The sequence below is a fragment of the Capricornis sumatraensis genome, chromosome 10 (assembly GCF_032405125.1).
Source record: "Capricornis sumatraensis isolate serow.1 chromosome 10, serow.2, whole genome shotgun sequence".
Classification (NCBI taxonomy): domain Eukaryota; kingdom Metazoa; phylum Chordata; class Mammalia; order Artiodactyla; family Bovidae; genus Capricornis; species Capricornis sumatraensis.
This window is the reverse complement of record NC_091078.1, coordinates 58,079,700-58,103,687: the sequence shown is the minus strand read 5'-3', so window position 1 is coordinate 58,103,687 and position 23,988 is coordinate 58,079,700. Positions and strand designations below refer to the sequence as shown.

Genomic DNA, 23,988 nt, shown 5'->3' with positions numbered 1-23,988 from the left:
GAGAAGTGGAGAACAACTTGGCAATCGGATCAGAATTTTAAATGAAAATGTCCTTCGACCTAACAGTTGCGCGTAGCTCTGTCACCTACTGACTTACCTTGGAAACTGTACAGTATCACTTCTTCCACAGTTTGCTCATGACAGGTCATTAAAACCGGCCCATATTAGAGGCGAGAGGTATCCTTGTTTTGATAAGTGTGAAAGAATTTGCAGCCATGTTTTTAAACCATCACAGATGTTACTACTGTGGCCCTTAGTATACTTGTGTTTTCCAGCAAGTAAATTATCTCACGTCATATCTATCAACTCCACGTGGGCGGGCAGAGATTCACTGGATTCATTAAGATCCCGCCCCCTCCGCTCCTGAATGAACCTAGGGCCCTGGTTCACTGCAGATCTCCATAGATGGTACAGAAGTGAATTTCCTCTTGCAGGAGCTGGCCCTGGACATTGTGCTCCAGTTCCATCGGATGCCATCTCTGCTAGCCCTACAGAAACCAGCATGAACACATGTGAGAATTGTGTGAGGGGGATATGAGTGTCACATGGCAGGGTCTGCTACACAGACAAGCAATTTTGTTCCCATACATTGCATAAATGTGAGGTCAGTGATCATTTCCACAGAAATCCCATTATCTTTATAGTCATCATCATGGTTTTGTACGAGCACCTGTACCACTAGAAGTGAGTCGGCCAGTTCAGCTCAGTTCATAGTAAAGAGAATGCCACTGACTCTAGTTCAACTTGGTTAAAAGATTTTCACATCTTTTACATGTGATTGTTTTCATGTGTTATATTTCCATTTTATTGTTACTATTATATGGTAGTATATCCCCAAATCATAAAAATGGATCAGTAGTTTAAAGGAGGCTCACTAAAGCATAAAAATAGTATTGAAAATAGCAACAAAAATACTGCAGTATAAATTATGACCACATATTCCAGGGTAAATGAGTGTGTAGGATGAGATAATTTTATACAAACAGAAAAAAAGAAAAAGTGTGACTCAGATATGGTAACGAATACCTGAAAATGGAATTTTGTTAGTTGGTAATCATCTTCTTTAGTTCCAGAGGCATCATCTCTTATGAAACTTTGTCAAATAGTGGCAGGAAGCCCACTGAAATTTTTTGCATCCTCTTCACATCAGATCCTGTAAGCTAGATAGCAAACCAATCAAGTCTTTCGTAATATGGGTAAAATGTCCAGTGTAGTAAGGATACATTTTGTCACTAAAGACAGAGAAAAGATCAAACCCAGAGAGGCATCATTAAAGTTGTCTACCTTACAGTGAAAACGAACACAATTCAAACCATGACTTGTAAACTGAGTCGTAGGCTACTGAGGAAAAGCAGAGCAAGCTCCTGGCAAAATTACTTGATCAAACAACATTTTTGGATGTCACATAAAATCAATGGCACATAGTGTGAAAGAGCAATGGCTGTCCGGAGTGAGTGCTAGCAGACAATGGGCTTTATTGTTGAATACAAACCACTTGTGGCAAGCTTTGTTCATTGTTGATCCAGAAATGTATTCCACCCCTTCTTTCCTAATAACAGATTCCTGATTTTGATCCATGCACCAAGGTCTCCAGTCTCAGGCAATTAATTACAAGTGGTATAAATCAATCATGACCAGCCCATTTTCCACTCTCCCAGTCTCCCTTGCTGTTTGTTACATGAGATCCAGTTCTAGTCAATGAAATATGACAAGTCTGCTGAGGGTATTTCTATAAAAAGTTTTGGTTTTGTTTTTTCAGAAAATGGATATACATGCTGGAATCCCCCGTCTTCCCCCTTCTTCCTAACTTAACCATGGTCATGATGTTTGGGCAGCCGTCTTGCAGATACGAAGCAACCAGAATAAGGTAAAAGCTGAGAGAATTCTAGAGACACCACTACTGACATTATGTCAGTGACTGCTGCTGCTACTGCTGCTAAGTCGCTTCAGTCGTGTCCGACTCTGTGCGACCCCACAGATGGCAGCCCACCAGGCTCCACCGTCCCTCGGATTCTCCAGGCAAGAACACTGGAGTGGGTTGCCGTTTCCTTCTCCAATGCATGAAAGTGAAAAGTGAAAGTGAAGTCGCTCAGTCGTGTCTGACTCTTACCAACGTCGTGGACTGCAGCCTACCAGGCTCCTCCGCCCATGGAATTTTCCAGGCAAGCGTACTGGAGTGGGGTGCCATTGCCTTCTCCACCTTCCAACCTTCCCATTACAATACACAAGTAAATGGTATTGGATTATTGATCATTGAAAGCATTCCTACTGGGTGCACTACTAATGTTTCAGGCTCACCACATATTTTCCAAAAACACAGGAGGGAAATGTACCTACTGACTTTTTGTTCTATTTCTTACTGAATTCCTTTGCAAGATTAAATGACTGAGCTTCTGGCTTCCAGTTGGGTTCAGCCATGGTGAGGCCCAGCGGAGAAAGGAGAGGGAAGAGAACAAGATCAAGGTATTTAGTCCTTTGGTTTCCTGCCTGTGAGTCTCTGTGGGTTGGATGTATCCTCTAGTGGGGGCCACTGGTCTTCCCAAGGCAGCCACCCTACCCAGTTCTCTCCCTTATAGTAAGCCCCTGGACCCCACCTTCAGGCCTATTCGATGCTGCTGCTCATCCAGGTTACTGCACCATCCCTTGGGTGCTCCTATACCCACATGTTTGTAAGTAGTCCCTATGTAAATGAGCTTTGCTAAAATGATACTGTTTTGAGTGTGCCATTATCTCTTGGTACACTGATGAGATTTAAAAGAAAATACACACACACAACTTGCATCTGAACACCAACCACACACGACTATATTCACAAAGACCAGCTGTCAGGCAACAATCTGGCTCCTGATCTCGATATGTGCAGAAACAAATAGCAAGAAGAGTCAATGCCCTCCATTCATGCCTCTCCAACTGTGCCTTTTCAGAAGACTGCGGAGACATGGACAGAAAGTAAAAGACACTGTTGAACTAAGTATGCTGGCTGTTGAGGGTAAGATATTCACATGAGGTTCTGAAATAAGAGATGAGATACAGCATCCCTTTGTGGCGCCGATAGCTCTTTGCTGTAGGTGGCTGCCTCACTCAAGAAGCATCTCAGTGGCACATTCAGATCTTGATTATCCTGAACCTTTGGCTTCAGGGCGAGACTATAACCATTTTCATGTTGAGAATATTAAGAATTTTTTTTGGTTTTTTGTTTGTTTCTGGGGATATCAAGAATTCGAAGACAGAAGTATGGTGGCAAGGCTCAGCCCTTTGAGAATATGACTCTTTCCCTACATTTGAAGGTTTTCTTCTCTTGGCAGAGAAATAAATCAATATAAAGGCAAGCAGTGGAAAAATTAAAGACAGACTATAAACCTTCAAATCATCAGACCAAAATACAAACACATGTGTGCTCACACACACATCAAGGAAAACAAAAAAAAATACACATGTAAAACATAGAAAACAGAGGAAGCATTAAAGTAGGAAATACAGCGGAAGATAAACATAAGCATGATACATGTTATATCAAGAAATGTAAACAAGGATAAACCTAACCTTAAAAAAAAGATTCTCTCATCAGATCATAAAACAGCGTTCTATAGAAGAGAGACATCTTTACCAAAGTAACTCAGAAAAGTTAAAATATAAACCAAGGTATACAAGAAAATACTGAGCTGAGACTACAGCATGACCATCAGGCGTGTGTGCTCAGTGGCTCAGCCGTGTCTGACTCTTTACAGTCCCATGGACTGCAGCCCGCCTGACTCCTCCATCCATGGGACTTCCCAGGCAAGAATACTGGAGTGCGTTGCCATTTCTTCCTCCAGAGGAACCAGAAGGTCAGATTCAAAACAAAATTGCTAAATGAGAGAAAAGGAAGTTAAACATGAGAGACATTAAGAATCTAGTTTCTGGAAATCTCCAGGCACCAAATAGCATAGCTTCAAAATCAAGAATAGGATATGAGCATATGTATATTATACATACAAATGCTGATGTATAACAATATACATACAGCAAATGCAAACAGAAATTTGGATAAGACACAAGTACATTTTAATCGATTTCATCAGCTCATGACCTAGTAAGAAACAAAAGATAAAGAGAAATGTGGGGAATCTGAATATTAACTAGTAATTAAATATGATAGAACATGAGGTACAAAAATCTCAAATAAAATACTACCAAATATAAATTAACAATACCTTGAAAGAATCATCCATTGTATCCAAGTTCATTCTAGAAGTGCAGGTGGTTCAATATTAGGGAATCTATAATAAAATTGACCATATTAACAAATCAAAGAATGGGCTTCCCTGGTGGCTCACTGGTAAAGAATCCACCCGCCAATGCAGGAGACACAGGTTCAAAGCCTAATCTGGGAAGATCTCACATGCCGCAGAGCAACCGAGCCCATGCGCCACAATTACTGAGCCTGCGCACTAGAGCCCAGGGAGCCACAAGTACTGAAGCCTGAGTGCCCCAGAGCCCGCGCTCAGCAACAGGAGAAGCCACCACAATGAGAAGCCCACGCAGCGCAGCTGAGAGTAGCCCCCACTTGCTGCAGCTAGAGAAAGGCCTGTGCAGCAACAAAGACCCAGCACAGCCAAGAATAAATGAAACTATAAAAATAACAAAAGCAACTGGCTGTTAAGTGTTAACCACTATTATGGAAAAAAAAAAAATACATCAAACGAAAACTGCGTAACATCTCAATACGTGCCAAAAAAGGCATTTGAAAAATGTCCCGTATCAATTCCTGCTTAAAACAAACCAAACCTTGGGAATTCCCTGGTGGTCCAGTGGTTAGGACTCCATGCTTTCACTGCTCTGCCTGGGTTCAATTCCTCAGGGAGGTAAGATCCCACAAGTCACACAATGTGGCCAAACAAAAAAATAACAAAACCATAACCGAATAGCTGAATTACATATAGATGATGTGACTGAAAAATGTACTACTATTACAGACGAGAGAACTCACGGTGATAGCAGTTTACAGAGGTTAATATCCAAAACTCAGTAGCCTTTCTTTACATACATTAAAAAAATACAATTTATCAGAAAATATAATAGAAATTACAACGGCAATCAAAAAGATAAAATATTCAGAACAATATTTAAAAGACATATAAGGGCCTTTATGAATATTATGCAGGGAACATTCTGTACTGAGCTTTATACTATACTGAGCTCTATACTATACATAGCAAAACCCAATGTTATAAAAATGTCAATGTTCAATTAATGTGTCAATTCAATGTGATTCTAACTAAAATACAGGACTTTTCTTAGGGGCGAGTTTGTCTAAAAATGATATGAAACTCAAATGAGGAATTAAATAAGGAGCCTGGAAAGCCCTGAAAAAGAAATGTAATACAATGGAGCTACATCTATCACACGATAAAACACATTATGAAATTTTACTTCATAAAGCAGTTTGGTACCCAAAGAGGAAACAGACAACCTAGTGGACCAGAGTAGAGAACCAGAAACTGATTCCAGAACATATGAGAATTCAATTTCTGTTTAAGGTGACATTTATATTAAAAGAAAAAGGTAGTAGGAAAATTTATCAATTGGGGGAAAAAAGAAAATGGAAACCCTATACAATTCCTTAAAGTAAATTCCAAAAAGATAAAGGATTTATAAATTTAAAATAGGATCATAAAACTCTAGAGAAAAAAATAGGTGAATTTATCTGTAATATTACGACAAGGGAATGTAATACACCAACACCAGGATGCCCAAAGTAAGTATTTAAGAAATTTGACTACAGAAACATGTAAAACTTCTGTATGATAAAATATACTGTCAACCCAGTTAAACAGCAAACCAGGATTAAGTGCCACATGTGTGACAGACAGAAGGGCTTCTTTCCCTAATCCTCAAAGACAGAAAACAACAATACAAGTAAAGAATATAAACCCGTGATTTAGAGGGAAACACAAATGGCTTATAAGAACCTCAATTTCACTCAAATTAGAGCAATGCAATTAAAACAGTAAGATCTCTTGTTGGTTTCTCTCATCAAATTGGCAGAGATCAATAAGTCTGATAACCAGGGAGGGTGCCAGGGAGGGTGTTGGGAAACAGGCATGCTCAAATACTATTGGTTGAGAGAAAAATTGGTGCAACTTTGGGGAAGGCGATTTGGCAGCATCTGTCAAAACCCTTTGACCCAGAACTCAACTGCTCAGACTTTCAATCCACAGATCTAAACTAAAAAGTCTTCCTGTTTAAATAAACAAGAATGTTGGAGAAATGTGCTTGAAGACAGTCCCCTTTTCCTGGGTTTCACTTTCTACAACCTTAGCTCAGTGGGTCTCAATCTTTGATGTGCATCAGAATCAATGGAGGGATAGTTAGAACATAGAACATAGGTTGCTGGGTCCCCGCTGTCCGAGTTTCTGATGCAGTGGGTCTGGGGAGGACCCAGGAATCTGCATTCTTAACAAGTTCTCAGGTGATGCTGGTGGCTGCTGGCCTGGGAGTCACACCTTTAGCCTGTTACTCCTGAAGGTAATGTTATCTATCTCTGTGCTTTCATTCTGCCTGGTTCTTAACTTCCCATAAATAAATGGCATCATAGCTTTTCTTCTTTGTGCTTGGTTTCTTTTACTAGACATACTGTTTTTAAGATTCATCCCTATCGTTCTACGAGGCCATTGTTTGATTCATTGCTGTGTACTATTTCACTGTATGAGAAACTGTAATTGTTTTCACTCACCTACTGGACATCTGTGTTATTTCCATTTTCAAGCTATTACGGACAAAGCTGCTGTAACACTCTTGTGTCTTTCAGTGGACAGAAGTGCTTTTTCCTCTTGGGAATAGATGGAGCAGTAGAATTACAAGATCATATAGTTTAGTTTTAGTAGGTATTGCCAAATTATTTTCCAAACTGATTGTATCAATTCACTATCACACAAATGAGGTATGGCAAATCTGGTGAAATTTCAATCTTCCCACATTTGATACTTTTTAAAAAATTGTCTTTTTTTTTTTTTTGAGCGACTAACACTTTCATATTATTATTAAAACTTAACAAAGCTGTTGATAGCTTATGGTGAATGATGTCAGATTTGTGGTCTCCAAAGAAGATTTAGCTTCAGGATCAGGGACAAGGCTTGATCACTCAGAGCTTTTGTGTGGCAGAAGTTTTATTACAGTGAAAAAGGACACAGAAAGCTTCTAACATAGACATCAGAAGGGGGACAGGGAGTGCCCCCAAACATTATCCTTTTAATCTTCATCTTTCCGATGGAAATGAATCAATTTTTTATTTAAAAAAATATTTAAGATGAGGTTGTTTTTTATTTACCTAAAATTGGGTGGTCTGTGGATGCTGTATGTTTGAGAAACTCATGGGACTCCCCCAAGTATTCAGAAACTCCCTGAGGATGTGTGGGTATGTTTCTGTCTATGCATATGCCATAGTCACAAATGGATGCTGCTCCAGACCCCACCCTTCTTGCCTTGGAACAGACCCTTCATTTCCCTACCAACAGGAAGAACTTACTTGTGATCCCAGAGGAAGATGTTTCTCATCATCAGCAAACATCTGGGGAACATCTGGTGAGCCCATCCCAGGACAGGGAGATGCTTTTCTAGAGAAAACACATCACTTATTTGATTCTTTTTATTCTCCTATATTTTCCCTTATTTTTTCCTTCTCTTCCTGCCTCCCAAATCCTATCAACCACTGGGCTCCCTGCTCTAAGCCCTGACTCCAGCCCTTGCCAACTCCCTGCCCTGGTCTCTGTTCTGTCTGGTTTCCCTCATACACAGTCCAGCAGATGCAAACTGAGACAGCCAGAGACCCTCATTAACCCTAGGGCTCAACCTTGCCCAGTTCCCTGATCAGCAGGCAGCGTCTTCTAGAAACTAACTCAAGGAATGTTGAAGGTGATGGCATTCTCAGGTCTAATCCCCCACTTCACAAACTGGAAGACTTGAGAGAGAGAGACAGATAGACACACACAGGAAAGGAGAACTCCTGGAAGAAACAATTCCTTGGGACCAGCAAGGTCTACAACCTAGCAGACAGAGGAGACAGTGCAGCTAAATATTTGAGGGGGGTGGGAGTGGGTGGGTGGCCACCTGCCTAGAAGCCCTAAGGGCTGAGTCACCTCCAGCAAAGGACACTCAGCTCTGTAGCTTTTCAACTCCTTCCAGGGCTGTCTCAGCCACACCCAGAGCTTCAACTTACCGGGTGTCTTCCATCCCCACTTCCAGCCTTGACCTCTCCTTGAGCCCCAGCTCTTGACAGACATTTACCCCATGGACACTTTATTCAATACCTTTTTTGTTCTTAAGCAGCACAAGCAGAACGGATAGTCAGGTATGGTCCCTGCCCTCCCAGTGCTCACAGACAACTCACATGGAAATGCATAAAGAAGCCATAGAGATAAATGATAAGTGGGTCAAACCAGACTGGAGATTAGCATCTTTGGAAGTTTAAATCAGGACACACCCCAAGAACTGACTGCTGGCAATCAGGGCTGGAGTGCGGTTATCAAGGGTGTGGGTTGGGAGTGCAGAGGTAAGGGCAGGACAAACTTAAGAAGGTATAGAACAGAACACCGCGTGTGTAAATTAAACTACTGTGTGGTTGTACGGATGTCACAAATAAAAAGACACACATTAAAGACATGAAAATGGAGGCGCAGGGAAGGGAGTGGGGGATGGGAGTTTGAAGAGAAAGAGGTGAGGCTGCAAAGGTGGGGCAAAGGCCTGCTTATTCCAGCTTTGTAGGCCCCGCGGAGTTAAGACTTCATCCAGAAGGCACTGGGACGTCACTGGAGGGTGGGCTCCAGCCATCCAGACATTTCCCCCTGCAAGCCCCCCAGGTAGGCACATTCAAGGCATCCAGGAAGAACAGGGGCCGCAGCTTCCCCCAAACTCCATTCTTTCTTGGCAAGGTAAAGGGTGGGCAGACCCCTCCTGACCCCCTCTACATTCACATCTGTGGCTACAGGGGCCCTGCCACCACCTCTACCTCAGATGCCATGCAGTCGGCACAGGTCACCCCCACCCCCCACCTGCAGTTAGGTAGAAAGGAATCCTGAGGGCTGGGCTAGTCCCAGACAACATTCATCTAGGACAGTCAGAGAAGAACCCAGAATGCAGCGGGAGCCAGACTGGGAGGGGGAGGGTCAGGCTCCCACAGAAGGCTCCCTGGAGGAGGCAGTGCGAGCTGAGAGACCTTAAAGATGGGATTCTGGTAAGCAGCAAGAGGGCCGGAAGGCGTTCCAGGCGAGAGCAACACCTGCAGCAAAGGTGCGAGGGGAGACGCTCAGGGCAGGCGTGGTGGGTAGGGCCTGACCACAGCGGGTGTCCTTCTGGCCCAGAACTTGCTGCCCGGGCACGCACAAGCTTTCCCCGGTGCAGTAATACTGTGAGAGTTGGCCCCAAGTCAGGAAAGGCCTTGGCGGGAGCAGAACAGGCAGTGGGCCATTTTAAGTGGCCAGGGTCTGGCTCAGAAGAAACTAGAATTTTTTCTTTTCTTTTTTTTTTTTCAAGAAAGGGATCTGGTAGCGGTGGGGATAGTGTAGGCTGGTTCCAGAAACCCCTAGCTCAGGGCTTCTGCAGAGTCTCTGGCTCCTGAGCAGAGGTGAAGGTCAGGACCAAGGATGACCTTCTCCCCCACCCCATTATCTCTACTCACCCACCTCACCCACCTCTGGTTCTTCTCCAGGTTATACTTTCCAGGCGGATCTGCGGGGAGCGGGGGTAGGGGGAGGTGGTAGGAAGGAGGGTGAGGAAGGAACTTTTGACGGGATTACAGTCAACTGCCTCGGGCGAGGTTGGGGTCAGGGCGTGTAAGGGGCCCAGGGCTGTGCCACCGCCCGGTGGCCTGACAGACGCTGCGCGCCGTTCTGGGCCTCAGTCTACCGATCTGTAAACAGGGGCCGCAGGGAAAGGTATGGACCTTCCCGATCCTGCTCCGCCGGCGGGGAGCGTCGGCGACTCTTGGAACCTTTGCGGGAGAAGGCCCGGAGGAGGGCAGCGGAGGGGGCTGGGGGCCGAGAGCGTCCGCGGCGCCGGCCCAGGGTCAGAGTCCGCAGGGCGGCCGGCGACCGCCGCGCCGGCTCGGGCTGGAGCGGGGAGGGGCGGGGCCTCTGGGGCGGGGAGGGGCGGGGCCCCTGGGGGCGGGGCGGGGCCCCTGGGGGCGGGGCGGGGCGGGGCGGCGGGCGGGAGGCCCGGCGTGCGTCAGCGCCGTGAGTCCCGGAGTTTTCCACTGACGAGGAGGGCGGAGCGGCGGGCGGGGCCGGGCTCAGCCAGTCTCCCGCCGCCGCCGCCGCTGCCGGACGCGCAGAGTGGGGGGCAGCTGGGCCGAGTGCTGCCCACCGAGGGAGCTAGCGAGAGAGCGAGCGAGCGCGGGGTCGCGGCGCAGGGGGCGTTCCCGACCAGGACTTGGGTCGCGGCGTTGCCCTTGCCCAGCGTCCGTACCTCAGGTCAGCACCAGGGGCTCCGGGCCGGTGGGACTGGACTTTGGGGAGGGGGCGTCCCGCATGGAGGGCGCTGCCCTCCAGCCCCTGACATTTCCCCCTCGCCACTTTGAGAGGGCACCGGGGCGGGGACAGCCCGGTCCCGGACGGCGCGCCGCGGCCGGAGTCCGGAGCCCGGGAGACGACAATCGCAGGTTCTCTGCTGCCCTCCCCCCGCCCCGTCGCCGGGACCCCAGGCGGTCCCGGCGCTCCGAACGCCGGGCGGGTGGCGGCAGAGCCGGGGTTGCGCGCGGGTGGCGGGGTGGCGGCGGGCGCGCGTCCGCGGGTGAGTTCCCTTTTGACCCAGTTGCCTGAGAACTTTTCAGAAGTTCCTCGCGTGGCCGGAGCAGGTGACATTTGTCGCCTTCCTCCTCGGGCAACCCCCGGGGGCGGGTGCCAGGGCTGCGGCGAGTGCCGTCGCTCGTCAGGGAGGGAGTTGGAGGGATGATCGAGGAATGAGGCTCCGTGAGTCACGGACCCCGGCAGGGGGGGAGGGGGAGGAGAAGGGATTGTGTCGTACGCTCACCTGTTTGTCAGTCACCGTCACACGCAGAGGCCACCGCTGTGAGTCATGGGCGCAGCTAGCCGCGGGCACCCTCGGGCACACGTAGGCTTCTCCCACGCAAGTCTCCCTCCCCAGCACCTACTTCCTCCTGGTCCTCAGTTTCCCCTCCCCGGGGGCCCTTCCACTGGCAGGACACTGTTGAGATGCCCACACCACTAAGTGTGGCAGCCGTCACACACTTAGTCACTCCGGCTCCCCAGCGCGTCACACACACAGCCCACACTCCTGACACAAGAGGGTCCTTCCCTGGCTCCACTGCCCACCCGACACCTCCACTCAGATGTCTCACAGCCCTCTCGAGCAGAGCTCATCCCTTATTCCCAAATCCTCAACATCACTGCCTTTTCTGGTCCCCACCTCCAGAAGTCACCAGGGTCCCTTCCCCTTTCTCCTAAGCCTTTGGCTTGTCTACTCTCACCCACCTCTGGCAGCTCCGGCCAACCCGTCACACCCCCTCCTGTCCCACCCCCTCCAGTCTCGTGCTGAGCCATCTTTTTAAAATGCAAATCTGCTACTGTCACTCCCTACTTCAACCCTTCAGTGGCTTCCTGTGCCCTTAGGCTAAAGCCTGCTCTGTCAGCCCTGGCTCCCAAAGTCCCCTCCCAGGCAGCCCTGTCCCCTCCATCTCTCTGCCTCTTGCTCCTCAAGTCCCTCAGGGTTCCTGTGCCCCCCTCTCTCTCTGGAACTTTTACTCCATCCCACCCTTTCCTGTCTTCACTCCCAGCTGTACCCCTTCCTGCCCTCCATTCCAGCACTCAACAGGGTTCATAACTCATTATTCTATTCCCTAGTAAACTCAAAGCTTCCAGGGGGGCACTATTGTCTGTGTCTTGCTCCCTGTATTCCCCGTGCGTGACACAGTGCTTGGCATGTCATAGGCACTCAATAAATATTTGTTGAAAGAAAGAATGAATGAATGAATGAATGAGTGAATGGCAGTGAAGGGGGCCTTACTTAGGTGGAGGAAGCAGTCTCTGTCAGGTGCAATTTCCCTTCTGCAGGAGCAGTTGCCTCATGTAGCCAGCAAACGTTTGGCGCCGCCTCCCCAGTGCCAGGCCCTGGAGGCCAAGGCTGAGGAACTGTCCTCTCCCCCTGGGGGATGGGTTGGGAGGGGTGGGGATGTACCAGGGCCTTCTGCTTGCCCCCTCTAGGCTGCCATGGCTGTTCTAGCCAATACCCATGGGGGTGTGAGGTGCTCAAAGGTGTCCTCCTCTTCTCCCAAGAAGTAGTTTCTGGGGGCCTGGGGTCATATGACCCCAGGTATTGGGGAGAGCTGGCCTGGCCTGGCCAAGGCCTTGGGCTCTGAGGTTAAAAGACACATTCTTCAGATTCCTGACAGAGGGTGGAGGCAGCTGAAGGTGCCCCTTTTCCAATACCAGCTCTGACATGGGACTGGGGCATTGGGACTGCTGAGGTCGAAGAGGAGTTGGTGTGACTTTTCAGAGGCCTGGGGATTCCCGCTCCTTAAACAGCCTTTGTTTGCTTGGTATCCAGGGTGAGGTGGCCTTCCCTCAGTTCACACAGTGTGGCCTGAGTATGTAGATAATTGTGGCGAGGAGGGAGGGAGGCACCCCCCCTCCTCGTCCTGGACTGTCAGCTCCTGTGAGTGGTGACAGCAGGGAGGGCCTGATTCTCAGGGCCCAGGCAGATCCCGGAAGAAGCCTGGTTCTCTTTGATTCAGGGCCTGTCTCCGGGGCTCCTCGGGGGTGTGGTATTTCTGTCTGGGCCAGCTCCTGGGAATTGCTTTTCCTTCCTCCAGGACCCTTGGAGGGGGCTGTGCTCACCCTGGGAACAGTGCCACGGTCGGTAGGGATCTTGATTCCTGGGTAGCTGTGGAGGGCCCCTCCCCCACCCTCTGACTCACTGTCTGACACTTTTCTTGGACTCTTCCACTATCTTTCATTCCTTTTCTGACTTGGCCTCTCCTTGTCTCTGGCTGAGTCTTTTGGTCTCATCTGCCTCTGCCTCTCTCAGCCTTTGGATTCCCAGGTGGGGCTGCCAAGCACAAGATCCAGGGGCTCCTCCTCGCCGCCACGCCGGGTCAGGGAGGACGTGAGTCCCCATTGCCAGGTCTGCAGATTTCGCTAGGTGCTCCTCTCTAGGAGGTGCGTCGTGGCCATGGCTCCCCTGTGTCCCCGTCTGCGTCCCTGGAGTTTACAACCCTCTCCCCTTAAGCTCCCATTCTGTAGACATCCCTGAGCCAGAGCCAGGGTGTCTGGCTTGAACGGGCTTCCCTAACACTCCTGCTTGTTTACTATTGGGGAACCTCCTGAGATGCCTGTGTTGGCACTCGCCAGAGCTTCCTTTTCCTGCCCTCAGAGCTACCCCCTCCTGGGTGCTATTCTTGCTAAACCCTCAGGCACAGGCTGGGGGATGGGCATGTCCGCCCTCATCCCTGCCCCAACTAGCTGTGACCCGAGCAGGAGAAGGGCACACTGACCAGTGGCCCCCAGAAACCCCATGTGCCTAGATCGTCCCTCTGTGTGTACTGCAGCGCCAGCCTGCCTACCTCCGATGGTCCTCAGGAGCCTTCTCTGTGCCAGACTACTCCCGGCACAGGCACAGGCACAGTGCGGACCAGCAGAGAGGCCTTCAGCCCGGCGCAAGGGAGATGAGCAGTGGGGCGGTCACGGGAAGGAGCCGTAAGGGCTGTGATGGGGGAATCCCATGGCTCACGGAGGCCCAGAGAGGCATGTAGTGGGGAGGAGGAAGGGTGTCAGGGAGGCCCTCTGGGAGATGACTTCTTAAGGGGAGTGAGGCTGGGTTCCAACTTGGGCAAAGGCCAGGAGTGAGAAGGTCATGCCTGTTGGGGCAACTGCAAGTTCAGCTGGAGTATAAAGTGAAGGGGGTGGGAAGAGTCTTGCATGATGAGTCTGGGGGCTAGGCATACTTCAGCCTCTTGGAATTGTGGACTTGATCCTAAAGGGGTGCCCCTTCGGGAATGATTCTCTGCAGGGAGATGGTGTAATAAGATCATTCTAGCTGCAGGGTAAAGAGTGGCTGCAAGGAGAGGGCAGGAGATGCCCACAGTATCAGTGGGACAGAGACGTAAGGGCGACAGACTTTCAGAACTGAAGGCGACGTGTGTAAGATGCACAAAGTAGATGAATCTTATGTGTGCAGTGAGATGTTTTAGACACCTGTGGAACCACCACCCAGACAACACAGAACATTTCCAGACACTACTACCCCCTCCCGGCCCTGGGAAAATTCCCTCATGACTGTCTCCAGCTGATGCCCTTTTCCACCCCCTGGGTAATCATGATTCTGACTTTTGTCATCACCGATTGGGTTTGCCCTTTCTTCAGCTTCATTCACATGTAATCGTGTGTCTGGCTTCTGTCACTCACCATGCTATCAGTGAGAACCATCTGTGTCGTGTGTATCCAGGAGCTCGTTTCCCCCGGTGTAGAATGACACATTCAGCAAGCATTTACCACTGTTCTAAGAACCTGACATGGATTGATTCACGTAAACATCCCAACCCTATTCGGTTGTAAGACAAATTGAAAACCCAGAGAAGTTAAGGAACTTGCCCAACATCACCCAGCCAACTAAGCCACGCCAGGGTTCAGATGTGAGCAGTATGGTTCTGGAGCCGAGGTTCTCTTCACACTTCCAGGCAGCCTCTGTGATGCCTGCTGTGTCGGTGCCTGGCCTTGTGTGGACCGAGTGAGCTAATGTGTACTTGCAGGACTGGGCGACTGGATGTGGATGGAGGACGGCAGGAAGGAGTTGAGGATGACTGCAGGTTTCTGGCTTGAGTAACTGGGTGGGTGGCAGTGCTGTTACTAAGATAGGGAACACAGGAAGAGGAACAGATGGCGTGGGGAGGTGGGGAATAGAGACAAGGGGTTCGATATGGGGCCTGCAGAATTTTACGTTTCTAAGGGGTGGCCAGGCAGAGACCAAGTGAGCATTTGGCTTGAGGGAGTCTTTGGCTTAGGTGTGTGACTGGGAAGACATTCAGCACCCTTTAGGCAGCATCTGGAGTTGGGGAAGAGACGGGATCTCCCAGTGGGGTTGTGATAAGGACAAGATCCTTGGGTGTGGTTTGTCGTGTGTTTCTGTGTCTGGGTGCCTCTGGGCTCTGCACGTGCACTAGTGTGTGTGTGTGTGTGCACACGTGTGTGCATACATCTACCTCTGGGCCATGAGTTCCCCCATCTCCTGGGAGAGTCTTCAGGTCAGCTGAGAGCTGGGTTGTTTTTGTTTGTGGTTTGACCCTGGGAGAGGTGGGGGGGTGCCAGGCCTGAGAAACTATCTGCTGAGAAACCCCCGGAAACACCTGTGCGTCCTCTTCCCCTGGGCTCAGCATTGTTGGAGGGTTGGCAAGTCGTGGAGCTTCTCTTGCTGCTCTGGTGCCTGTGAGGAGAGGCTGTCCCTGGGATGAATTTTACCCAGTAAGTTGGTTTGACAGCACACCGCCTAAGTCTGGGATCCAGGGACTTCGTGGGAGGCTAGGCCAAGGGGTGTTTCGAAAGGACACCTGAGCAGGGGAGATTGCCAGCCTTCTGGTTGGCTTTTCCTGTTCACTCTCGCTTCCTGTGCTGCAGTGGGGGAGGGGCTCCCAGCACGGGGCCCTCCGCGCCGTTTCCCCTTCCTCCTGGTGGCCTCCTGGGGCCCAGCCCTGAGTGCTCTGGGTAGCTGGGCTCAGCCCTAAGGACCGAGTCCTTTGGGGATTCTCGAACAGTGGAAGAGGCTGTTAGGAGGAGGAACCCCAAGTCCCCTTCCCTTGGGTGAGGCCAGCCAGGCTGTGAGAACCTCTGGTTGTTCTACTGAGGAGGGCTGAGACCCTTAAAGGGGAGACACAGCAAACGGTGTGTCCTGGGGTGCTCCAGGTCACCTGACTGCAGACAGGAGGAACATGGAACCTCAGCGTGGCTGGTCAGTTGCACTCCAAGAGGGTTTTTGTTTTTTAAGGGGAGAGCATACTTTCCCTTGAAAGTTAATTCAAACAGGGTTAGAAATTGGAGCGGAAGGCCAGATGAAGGTGAATTTTGAAGATCAAACAGGAGATATTAAAGAGCCACGAAGCCCAGGTGGCTCTGGTCCCACAGTCAGGCCTGGAGGCAGGGGACTTCTCCTGTGGGCGGGGGTTTCTAAGGGAAAGTCTGAGCAGCTCCATCATGGGAAAGTTGTGTGTTGGAAATCCGGGGTGGTGTCCAAGCCAGCCTGTTCCCCGGAGTGCCCTGGTCAGCCTGGCCCTGAGCAAGGGCCTGTCACCAGTGTGTGCAGGGCGGCGTGTCTGTGGGTGTGCTAGGAGGGAGGAGGAGGAAGCAGCCACTACGAGGGCCATGCAGGCTGTCAGCATGCACCCGGCCTCACACACACAAAGGCACACAGATGCAGCCGTGTGAATCACCCAGCCAGTGAGTCAGCCCCCGGGATTCCTGCAGGGGAATGAGCGAGGCCAGGCTGAGGTCTGTCGGCCCATCTGTTGGTCTGGTGTGTGCGTGTGTGTAGGTGGGTTACAGTAAGTAGTGGGAAAACGGTGGTGGTGCAAGTCTGCAAGTGCCAGGGTGAGGGTTCAAACCTCCATCCAGTGCAAGGCAGCCCCTGGAGTCCTGGGCATCCTTGGGGGGGTGGTGGGAGAGGCAATGACTGGGCCTGGGTTGCCCACCTCCTGCCCTCAGGCCTGCCACCTAGAGCTCTCCCGTTCTCATTCCAGGCCGGCTGTGCCAGGGCCCCAGAGCACCCTCGACACCATGACCGGGCTGCTAAAGCGGAAGTTTGACCAGCTGGATGAGGACTCGTCCTCGCTCTGCTCGTCCTCCTCCTTGTCCTCCTCGGGCCACCGCTCCCCCTCCTGCTCCCCCAGCTCCTCGGTCTCCCCGGCCTGGGACTTGGATGAGGAGAACCCTTGGGATCAGCTGTCCTTGCCTGACCGTGACATCTGTGGCCCCCGAAGCTTCACTCGTGAGTCTCTCTGCCCTGGGAACCCCATCGCACCCCTCTCTCCTTCCTCAAGATGAAATGGGGGGGGGCCCTGATGAAGTCGTCCCGGCCTCTGGAGGTTGTGTCCCCCCGGCTTCAGCTTCCCTGCTTGGCTCCCCAGCTCGTCCACTTCCTGTCCTACAGAGGTCACTCGGGAATGCCGGCTCCAGCGACATTCACCTTTGACCTTGGGACTCTCCAGCTTGGAGTCATCACGTTCAGGGCAGGGCTCCTTGGTGGCCCCGGGGCCTTCCCGCCCAGCTCTGCCCCTCATTTCCAGTTTCGTTTCTCCCAACTGGCTCCCTGTCCTCTACCAGCTGCCCTGCCCAAGTCCCACACCCCATGCTTCTGTGCTGCGGGGCCTGTCGGGCCGGTCCCTCACCTGGCAAAATGCTGTTTGGCTTTGCTTGAATGCAGTGAGAAGGTTTTTTCCCCCAGTTAGTTTTAAGTTTTCATGATTCTGATTTCAAACTGACAAAGAGGCCCTAGAGTGTTTCTCCACCTCATTTTTCATTATTGCACCCCCTCAACACCAGGGAGCACATGCAGGCATTTTTTCTCTGATGATCCCACCATGATGTCTTAATGCCATAGATATGTCTATTTATGGACTATATGCAGAGCTGTGCATTATACATGAAAAAGTACAATTTTTAGCAGATACAGTCTAATAGTACATTAACTAAAGTACTGTGGGTTTACTGTAGAAATACAAGGATGGTTTAATACTGTAAAATCTATTCATATAAATTTACCAAATGACTATGTCAGAGGAGGAAAAATATGAGAGCTGCTGTTTGATAACATGTAATATTCCTTCTGGCAAAAGGAGAAGAGGATAGCAGAGGATGAGATGGTTAGATAGCATCACTGAGTCAGTGGACATGAATTTGAGCAAACTCCGGGAGGTAAGAGGACAGGGGAGCTTGGCATATTGCAGTCCATGGAGTTGCAGAGAGCTGGACACGGCTTAGTGACTGAACAACAACTACAGCAACAATATTTCTTCTAGATAAGACCCTTAGTGTGATAAGAATAAGTAAATTCTACCCTAAATGATAAAAAATACATGTTTCAACCCAAAACCTGGTATTAGGATTGCTGAGGAAACACTGGAAACAGTCCCACTAAGTCAGGAGCCAGCTGGGGGCACTGTCTGTCACCACTGTTTGTTAACATCATTCAGGAAGTGCTAGCCAATTCAGTTAGCAAAGAAAAAAGATAATTAAATGCACTTGATTAGAACAGGCAAAATTGCCATGATTTGCAGGTGGTCGACTACATGATAAATTCAAGAACAGGTATATAGAAAACCTATTAGGGAATTCCCTCAGGTAGCTTGGTACAAAATTAATATATTAAGTCAAAATATACAGCATCGCCAAGGTTTAATTATTTTATGGTAACTTCTTATGGTTCAAACTAATAAAATCAGTAGTATACAAATATATGTATTGAATATGCCAATACATAGCTTACTAATTGACATACTTAATAACTTATAAAGGGTAGTAGACCTTTCTGCGGAGAAGGCAATGGCACCCCACTCCAGTACTCTTGCCTGGAAAATCCCATGGGGGGAGGAGCCTGGTGGGCTACAGTTCATGGGGTCATGAAGAGTCGGACACGACTAAGCGACTTCACTTTCACTTTTCACTTTCATGCGTTGGAGAAGGAAATGGCAACCCACTCCAGTGTTCTTGCCTGGAGAATCCCCAGGGATGGGGGAGCCTGGTGGGCTGCCATCTGTGGGGTCGCACAGAGTCGGACACAACTGAAGCGATTTAGCAGCAGCAGCAGCAGACCTTTCTGAGCTTGTTGCAAAATGCAGAAGTGATAAGGGAAAAGGTCAATATACTTTTGATTTCATAAACTTTAGAAATTATTTTGTAAAACCCCACAAGTAAAAATAAAGAACTAAAATATTTGTACAGATAGGTTAGACTGGTGATTAATGTCTAATATATATACAAAGCTCCTACAAATCAATACTTTAAGAACTATAGAGGGACTTCCGTGGTGGTCCAGTGGTAAAAACTCTGAGCTTCCACTGCAGGGGCACACGTTCGATCCCTGGTCTGGGGCTAAGATCCTGCATGCCTTGCAGCACAGCAACCCCCACACTCCCCCAAAAAAGGGGACCTGTAAATGGCTTCTAAAGATGGGAAAGACGTTTAATCTTGACACATGCTCTCATTTGGACTAGTAAATAACGAGCCAGTGTCGACACAGGGTGACGCTGGACTCTTACCAGCACCAGCGTCAGCCAGGCTGGCTCCTAAACTCAGATCCATTTCTCTTCTGGGTGGGGTGCGAGGGTTGTGAGCAGAGGTAGTTCAGCATCACTTCCTGGGGGTTAGGCCCTGCTTCACGGAGAACTAACGCCTGCCCCTCCCCTGCCTGTCTTCCAGCCCTGTCCATTCTGAAGCGGGCTCCCCGGAAGCGCCGAGGCCGAGTGGCCTTCGATGGCATCACCGTCTTCTACTTCCCGCGGTGCCAGGGCTTCACCAGCGTGCCCAGCCGTGGCGGCTGCACCCTGGGTATGGCCTCCCGCCACAGTGCCTGCCGCCGCTTCTCCCTGGCCGAGTTTACCCAGGAGCAAGCCCGGGCACGGCAAGAGAAGCTGCGCCTACGCTTGAAGGAGGAGAAGCTGGAGGCGCTGAGATGGAAGGTGGGGAGACTCTCTCCGTGGCCCTTGCCCTCGGGCTGCTGTAAACTCCTAGCCTTGGGGGGATAAGGGTCATGGTGGTTGCCATCTTACTTCTGGATTGGGAGGCCCATGGGGCTGACTGGTTTGATGAGAGTCTGCTGCCGTATTTTCTGGAGGCAGATGGGTATAGAAGGGCTCCTATTGCAGGGCCAGGGGGCGTGGAGCCTCAATCTGCCTGACCTTACTGGGGAGGTGGAGTAGATGGGACATGGTGGCGTCAGTGTATCTGTCTGTCTCGGGGAAGGGGTTTGTCCATGAAGTGGGGAATGAGGCAAATAGACCTCTTTCTGAATGGCCTGAGGGCGTGTTCTTGGCTGTCCCATTCACTACGGCATCCACAATGCCCAGCCCAGAATAAATACTTGGGGGCATTTATTAAGTGACCGAAGCTGTGGGGTCATGTCAGCCTCTCACGTCCCTCCTCATTCCCCTGGACACAGCTTTCGGAGACTGGGGTGCCCAAGACAGAGGCCGGCCTGCCGCTCACTGTGGACACCATCGATGACGCCTCTGTGGAGGAGGACTTGGCACTGGCAGTGGCAGGCGGCCGGTTGGAGGAAATGACCTTCCTCCAGCCCTTCCCGGCCCGGAAGCGACGGGCTCTGCTGCGGGCCTCAGGCGTGCGGAGGATCGATCGCGAGGAGAAGCGAGAGCTGCAGGCCCTGCGCCAGTCCCGGGAGGACTGCGGCTGTCGCTGCGACAGGGTCTGTGATCCTGAGACCTGTAGCTGCAGCCTGGCGGGCATCAAGTGCCAGGTACTGGGGCTCGGCAGGGCTGGGAAGGCAAGCCTGGGTCAGGGACTTCTCCGTGTTCCACCGGATCCTCACTGGCACCTCTGTTTTCTTTACAGATGGATCACACAGCGTTCCCCTGTGGTTGCTGCAGGGAGGGCTGTGAGAATCCGAAGGGCCGTGTGGAATTTAATCAGGCTCGAGTTCAGACCCATTTCATTCACACGCTCACCCGCCTGCAGCTCGAGCAGGGGGCCGAGAGCCTCGGGGAGCTGGAGGCCCCGGCCCAGGGTGGCGCTCCCAGCCTGGGCGAGCAGGTCCTGGCCTCTGCGTTCCCCCTAGCCAAGCCCCCTGTGAGCAGTGAACTGGGAGACAACAGCTGCAGCAGCGACATGACCGATTCGTCCACAGCCTCAGGCACCAGCGAAGCCCCGGATGACCCTGCCCACCTGGCCCTGCCCAGCCCTGGCTTCCAGCCTGGTGTGGATGATGATGGCCTGGCTCGTATCCTGAGCTTCAGTGACTCTGAACTAGGTGGACGCGAGGAGGAGGAGGAGGATGGAGGTGTGGGCGGCCTGGACAATCTCAGCTGCTTCCACCCAGCTGACATATTTGGTACTGGTGACCTCACTGGCCTGGCCAGCTGGACCCACAGCTATTCCAGTTCTAGCCTCACGTCAGGCATCCTGGATGAAAACGCCAACCTGGATGCCAGCTGCTTCCTCAATAGTGGCCTTGAAGGCTTGGGCGAGGGCAGCCTCCCTGGCCCCTTGGTGCCAGCCAGCACGGACGCTGGCCAGAGCAGCTCAGTGGACCTCAGCTTGTCCTCTTGTGACTCCTTCGAGCTGCTCCAGGCCCTGCCAGACTATAGTCTGGGGCCCCATTACACCTCCCGGAAGGTGTCTGACAGCCTGGACCACCTTGAGGTGCCACACTTCACTTTGCCTGCCTTCTCTCCCCCTGCGGACGCCAGCACTTGCTTCCTGGAGTCCATCATGGGCTTGACTGAGCCCGCTGCCGAGGCCCTGGCTCCCTTTGTGGACGGCCAGTTGTTTGAGGACACCACCCCGGCATCACTGGTGGAACCTGTGCCTGTGTGAGGGTTAGGGTGCCTTTTCCCGGCCCCAAGAACCCTGTTGCTGCTTTGTTGTAATTTGGGGGCTCCCCAAGGTCTGTATGTAATGGTCCCCTGTTGGCTGGCTCCCATGTGGGCACTCCTACTAATTTTCATGCAACACTCTGGATTGACTTATTTATTTTTGTAATTTTCTATGCTGAAGTGGGGGTGGGGGTCGTACTTCCCCTTTCAGTTGCCTGGTCCCCCTACGCCCACACCTTCTCTTCCACATCCATGGCGCATGCCAGGAGTGGGAAGAAATGTGGCTTCCCTGGAGCTTTGCAGACTCCTTTTCCATCTTGTATGATGTTCCTAAGCCCGAAGACAGCCACACTAGGCTGAAATCAGCCACCTTTTATGGTTTCTTCTGCCACTCTGAGTTCTAGACTCATGGGTGACTGGATCCTCTGGACTGTGAAGACTATAATTTATTTCCTATAATTTATTTGGAGACTAGGTGGCTGGCAAGCAATACTGGGGTCGGGGATGGGGCACAGGACCCTCCCCACCACCCACAAAGTCCCTTTGCCTGATAGTCCTGCAACCATGCCCTTGCTGGGGCTTCGGTGTAGACCAGGCATGGGTTTGCGCCCTCTGTCTAACGTGCAGCAGCCCTGCTCTGGATGGCTAAGCAAGTAGGGGCAGGGGCTGGGCTGGGCTGGGCTGATCAACCGTGATCAAAACCCTGTTCTGCTCCACACATCCCCCCCTCCTTCCTGTCCTCTGCCCATCTCTCCCCCTCCCCCGGCAAAGGCCGCAGCTTTTATTCCAAGGCTATAAATGTAGGAGGGGGAAGCAGGAGGCCCAGAGAGGGTAAGGGGCTCCCTCAGGGCCCACAGTAGGCCCTGGACCACTCAGGACTTTCCGGGCACTGCACCCCAGCCTGGTCCACCTGCCCACACCCTACGGCCAGTTGGCCAAGGGCAAGGGGGGCTCCTTATGGCTTTCATGCCCTTTGTTTGCTGATGTTGGATTTTGCATCATAATTTCTGTATTGTCCCCAAGTATTAGAACTATAATTTATTCATTTTTCCTCTGTGTCTGTGCCAAGAAGCCCAGGTTCTGGGCCTGCCCTCCTGCCCAGGAGGCCTTGCCAGCCTGCGAGCTTGTGGGAACACCTTGTACCTGAGCTTATAGGTACCAATAAAGAGGCTCTATTTTTAACAGCGTGGTCTGCATTTGTGGAGCTGGGAGTACAGGTACACAGGAGATGGTGAGGGAGACAGGCCCTGCCCAGCAGTATGCACACGGAGGCTGCATCGGGGACAGACATGGGGGACACACAGGCCCTCTTTCCAGGCCAGCCAGTCAACTCAGAGATGGAAAGCTAGCTAGAAGAGGCTGGCCAGGCAGATGAAACCGTCTGAGGGGTCCCCTGGGTGGTGGTGGGGAGCAGCAGCAGAGCAGTCTTTGGGGACCAGGCTGTCTGCTTGGGGACAGACACTCGCCCACACCAGGCTGCGGCCAGGCCCTGAGGGTGAAGTCATCCACTCTAGGTGAGGGTGGGTAGTGGGATGTGGCTGGCGCAGGCCCTGTGTGGGACTAAGTGGCAGAGGTCCCCAGGGACTTGAGCACCGGAAGCTGCAAAACACCCATCTGCACCAGCCAGACCTGTCTGACCTGTCCCTGGAAGCCCAGGCCAAAGGCCAGATGAGCAGGCTGCACCCTGCCCCAAGGAGCCCCAGTCTGGGGGCTGGAGGAGCAAGGCTGACCTCAGCTCTAGGAATAATGATGATTTATACAAGAGCTGGACAGAGGAGCCTAGCGTGCTGCAGTCCATGGGGCCACAAAGAGTTGGACCTAGCGGCTGAACAACAACATGTAAGTGCTAGGAGGGGGCACCAAAGAGACCTGACTTGGGTTTCCTTTTTCTTGCTCTCATCCTCTGCCTCTGGCCTGTGTTGGGCTCCCCTTATTTCCTCTCTATGGCTTACAGGTTAAGACTATGGACCCCAAGTGCCAGGGTTTGAAACCCTGCTGTTATACTAACTAGTGAGGTGACATGCAAATTACTTCCTGTCTGTGTGCCTGGATGTCTCCTGAACTGTCTAAATAGTAACGTTACTCACCTCACAAGCTTCTTCAGTTCATGCATAAACCGGTGCTCACAGGAGCGCCTGGAATGTGCAAGTCTCTGGTGCATATTTGTGACTTCCGATTCTGTTTTCAAGTGTCTGCCTCTCTTTCTGTAGGTTTTATCCTCCTCTTCTGCCAGTTGTGTGACCCTCTAGGTATGTATCTCTTGCCTCAGGATGTGTGGACATGGTCACGCAGTCCTATCTTCAGTGGGGTGGCCATTAGAGAACTCATGGTTTGGAGTCTGGCCTGCAGTGGGGCCACCTGTCCCCAGAACCAGCTTAGGGAGGGACAGCCAGGTCTTAGGCATCTCAGGGTGGAGTACCCTAGTTCATTAAGTTACCTTGTGTACCCTGGAAGCCCGACGCGCTTGT

At 51.2% G+C, this 23,988-nt stretch overlaps 1 protein-coding gene and 1 long non-coding RNA gene across 4 annotated transcripts; one reads left to right on the top strand and one right to left on the bottom strand.

Moving 5' to 3' along the window:
• Positions 1 to 3,766: 3,766 nt before the first annotated feature.
• Positions 3,767 to 7,544, bottom strand: LOC138087007 (uncharacterized). Its single transcript, XR_011145469.1, has 3 exons — positions 7,508 to 7,544; positions 4,194 to 4,259; positions 3,767 to 3,848 (listed from the first exon to the last, which is right to left on the bottom strand). It is a non-coding gene; the product is annotated as an uncharacterized lncRNA (long non-coding RNA).
• Positions 7,545 to 9,184: 1,640 nt separating this feature from the next.
• Positions 9,185 to 22,653, top strand: CSRNP1 (cysteine and serine rich nuclear protein 1). Of its 3 annotated transcripts, none has more exons than XM_068982352.1 (5): positions 9,185 to 9,267; positions 16,715 to 16,962; positions 19,392 to 19,651; positions 20,131 to 20,445; positions 20,541 to 22,653. In XM_068982352.1, exons 2-5 carry the CDS (start codon positions 16,752 to 16,754, stop codon positions 21,519 to 21,521), a joined length of 1,767 nt encoding a protein of 588 aa, XP_068838453.1. In that variant the 5' UTR covers positions 9,185 to 9,267; positions 16,715 to 16,751; the 3' UTR covers positions 21,522 to 22,653. The 3 variants fall into 3 exon arrangements, with proteins under 3 accessions (XP_068838453.1, XP_068838452.1, XP_068838451.1); XM_068982351.1 differs by lacking the exon at positions 9,185 to 9,267 and adding an exon at positions 10,311 to 10,445; XM_068982350.1 differs by lacking the exon at positions 9,185 to 9,267 and adding an exon at positions 16,447 to 16,466.
• Positions 22,654 to 23,988: the final 1,335 nt, after the last annotated feature.

What these genes read in the sequence shown, in the direction of transcription:
- CSRNP1 (XM_068982350.1), top strand. Translation starts at nt 16,447, where the DNA reads ATGAGCGAGGCCAGGCTGAG. An exon ending in ATGAGCGAGGCCAGGCTGAG is followed by an intron (nt 16,467 to 16,714) that starts GTCTGTCGGCCC and finishes TTCTCATTCCAG; the next exon opens with GCCGGCTGTGCCAGGGCCCC. An exon ending in TGGCCCCCGAAGCTTCACTC is followed by an intron (nt 16,963 to 19,391) that starts GTGAGTCTCTCT and finishes CCTGTCTTCCAG; the next exon opens with CCCTGTCCATTCTGAAGCGG.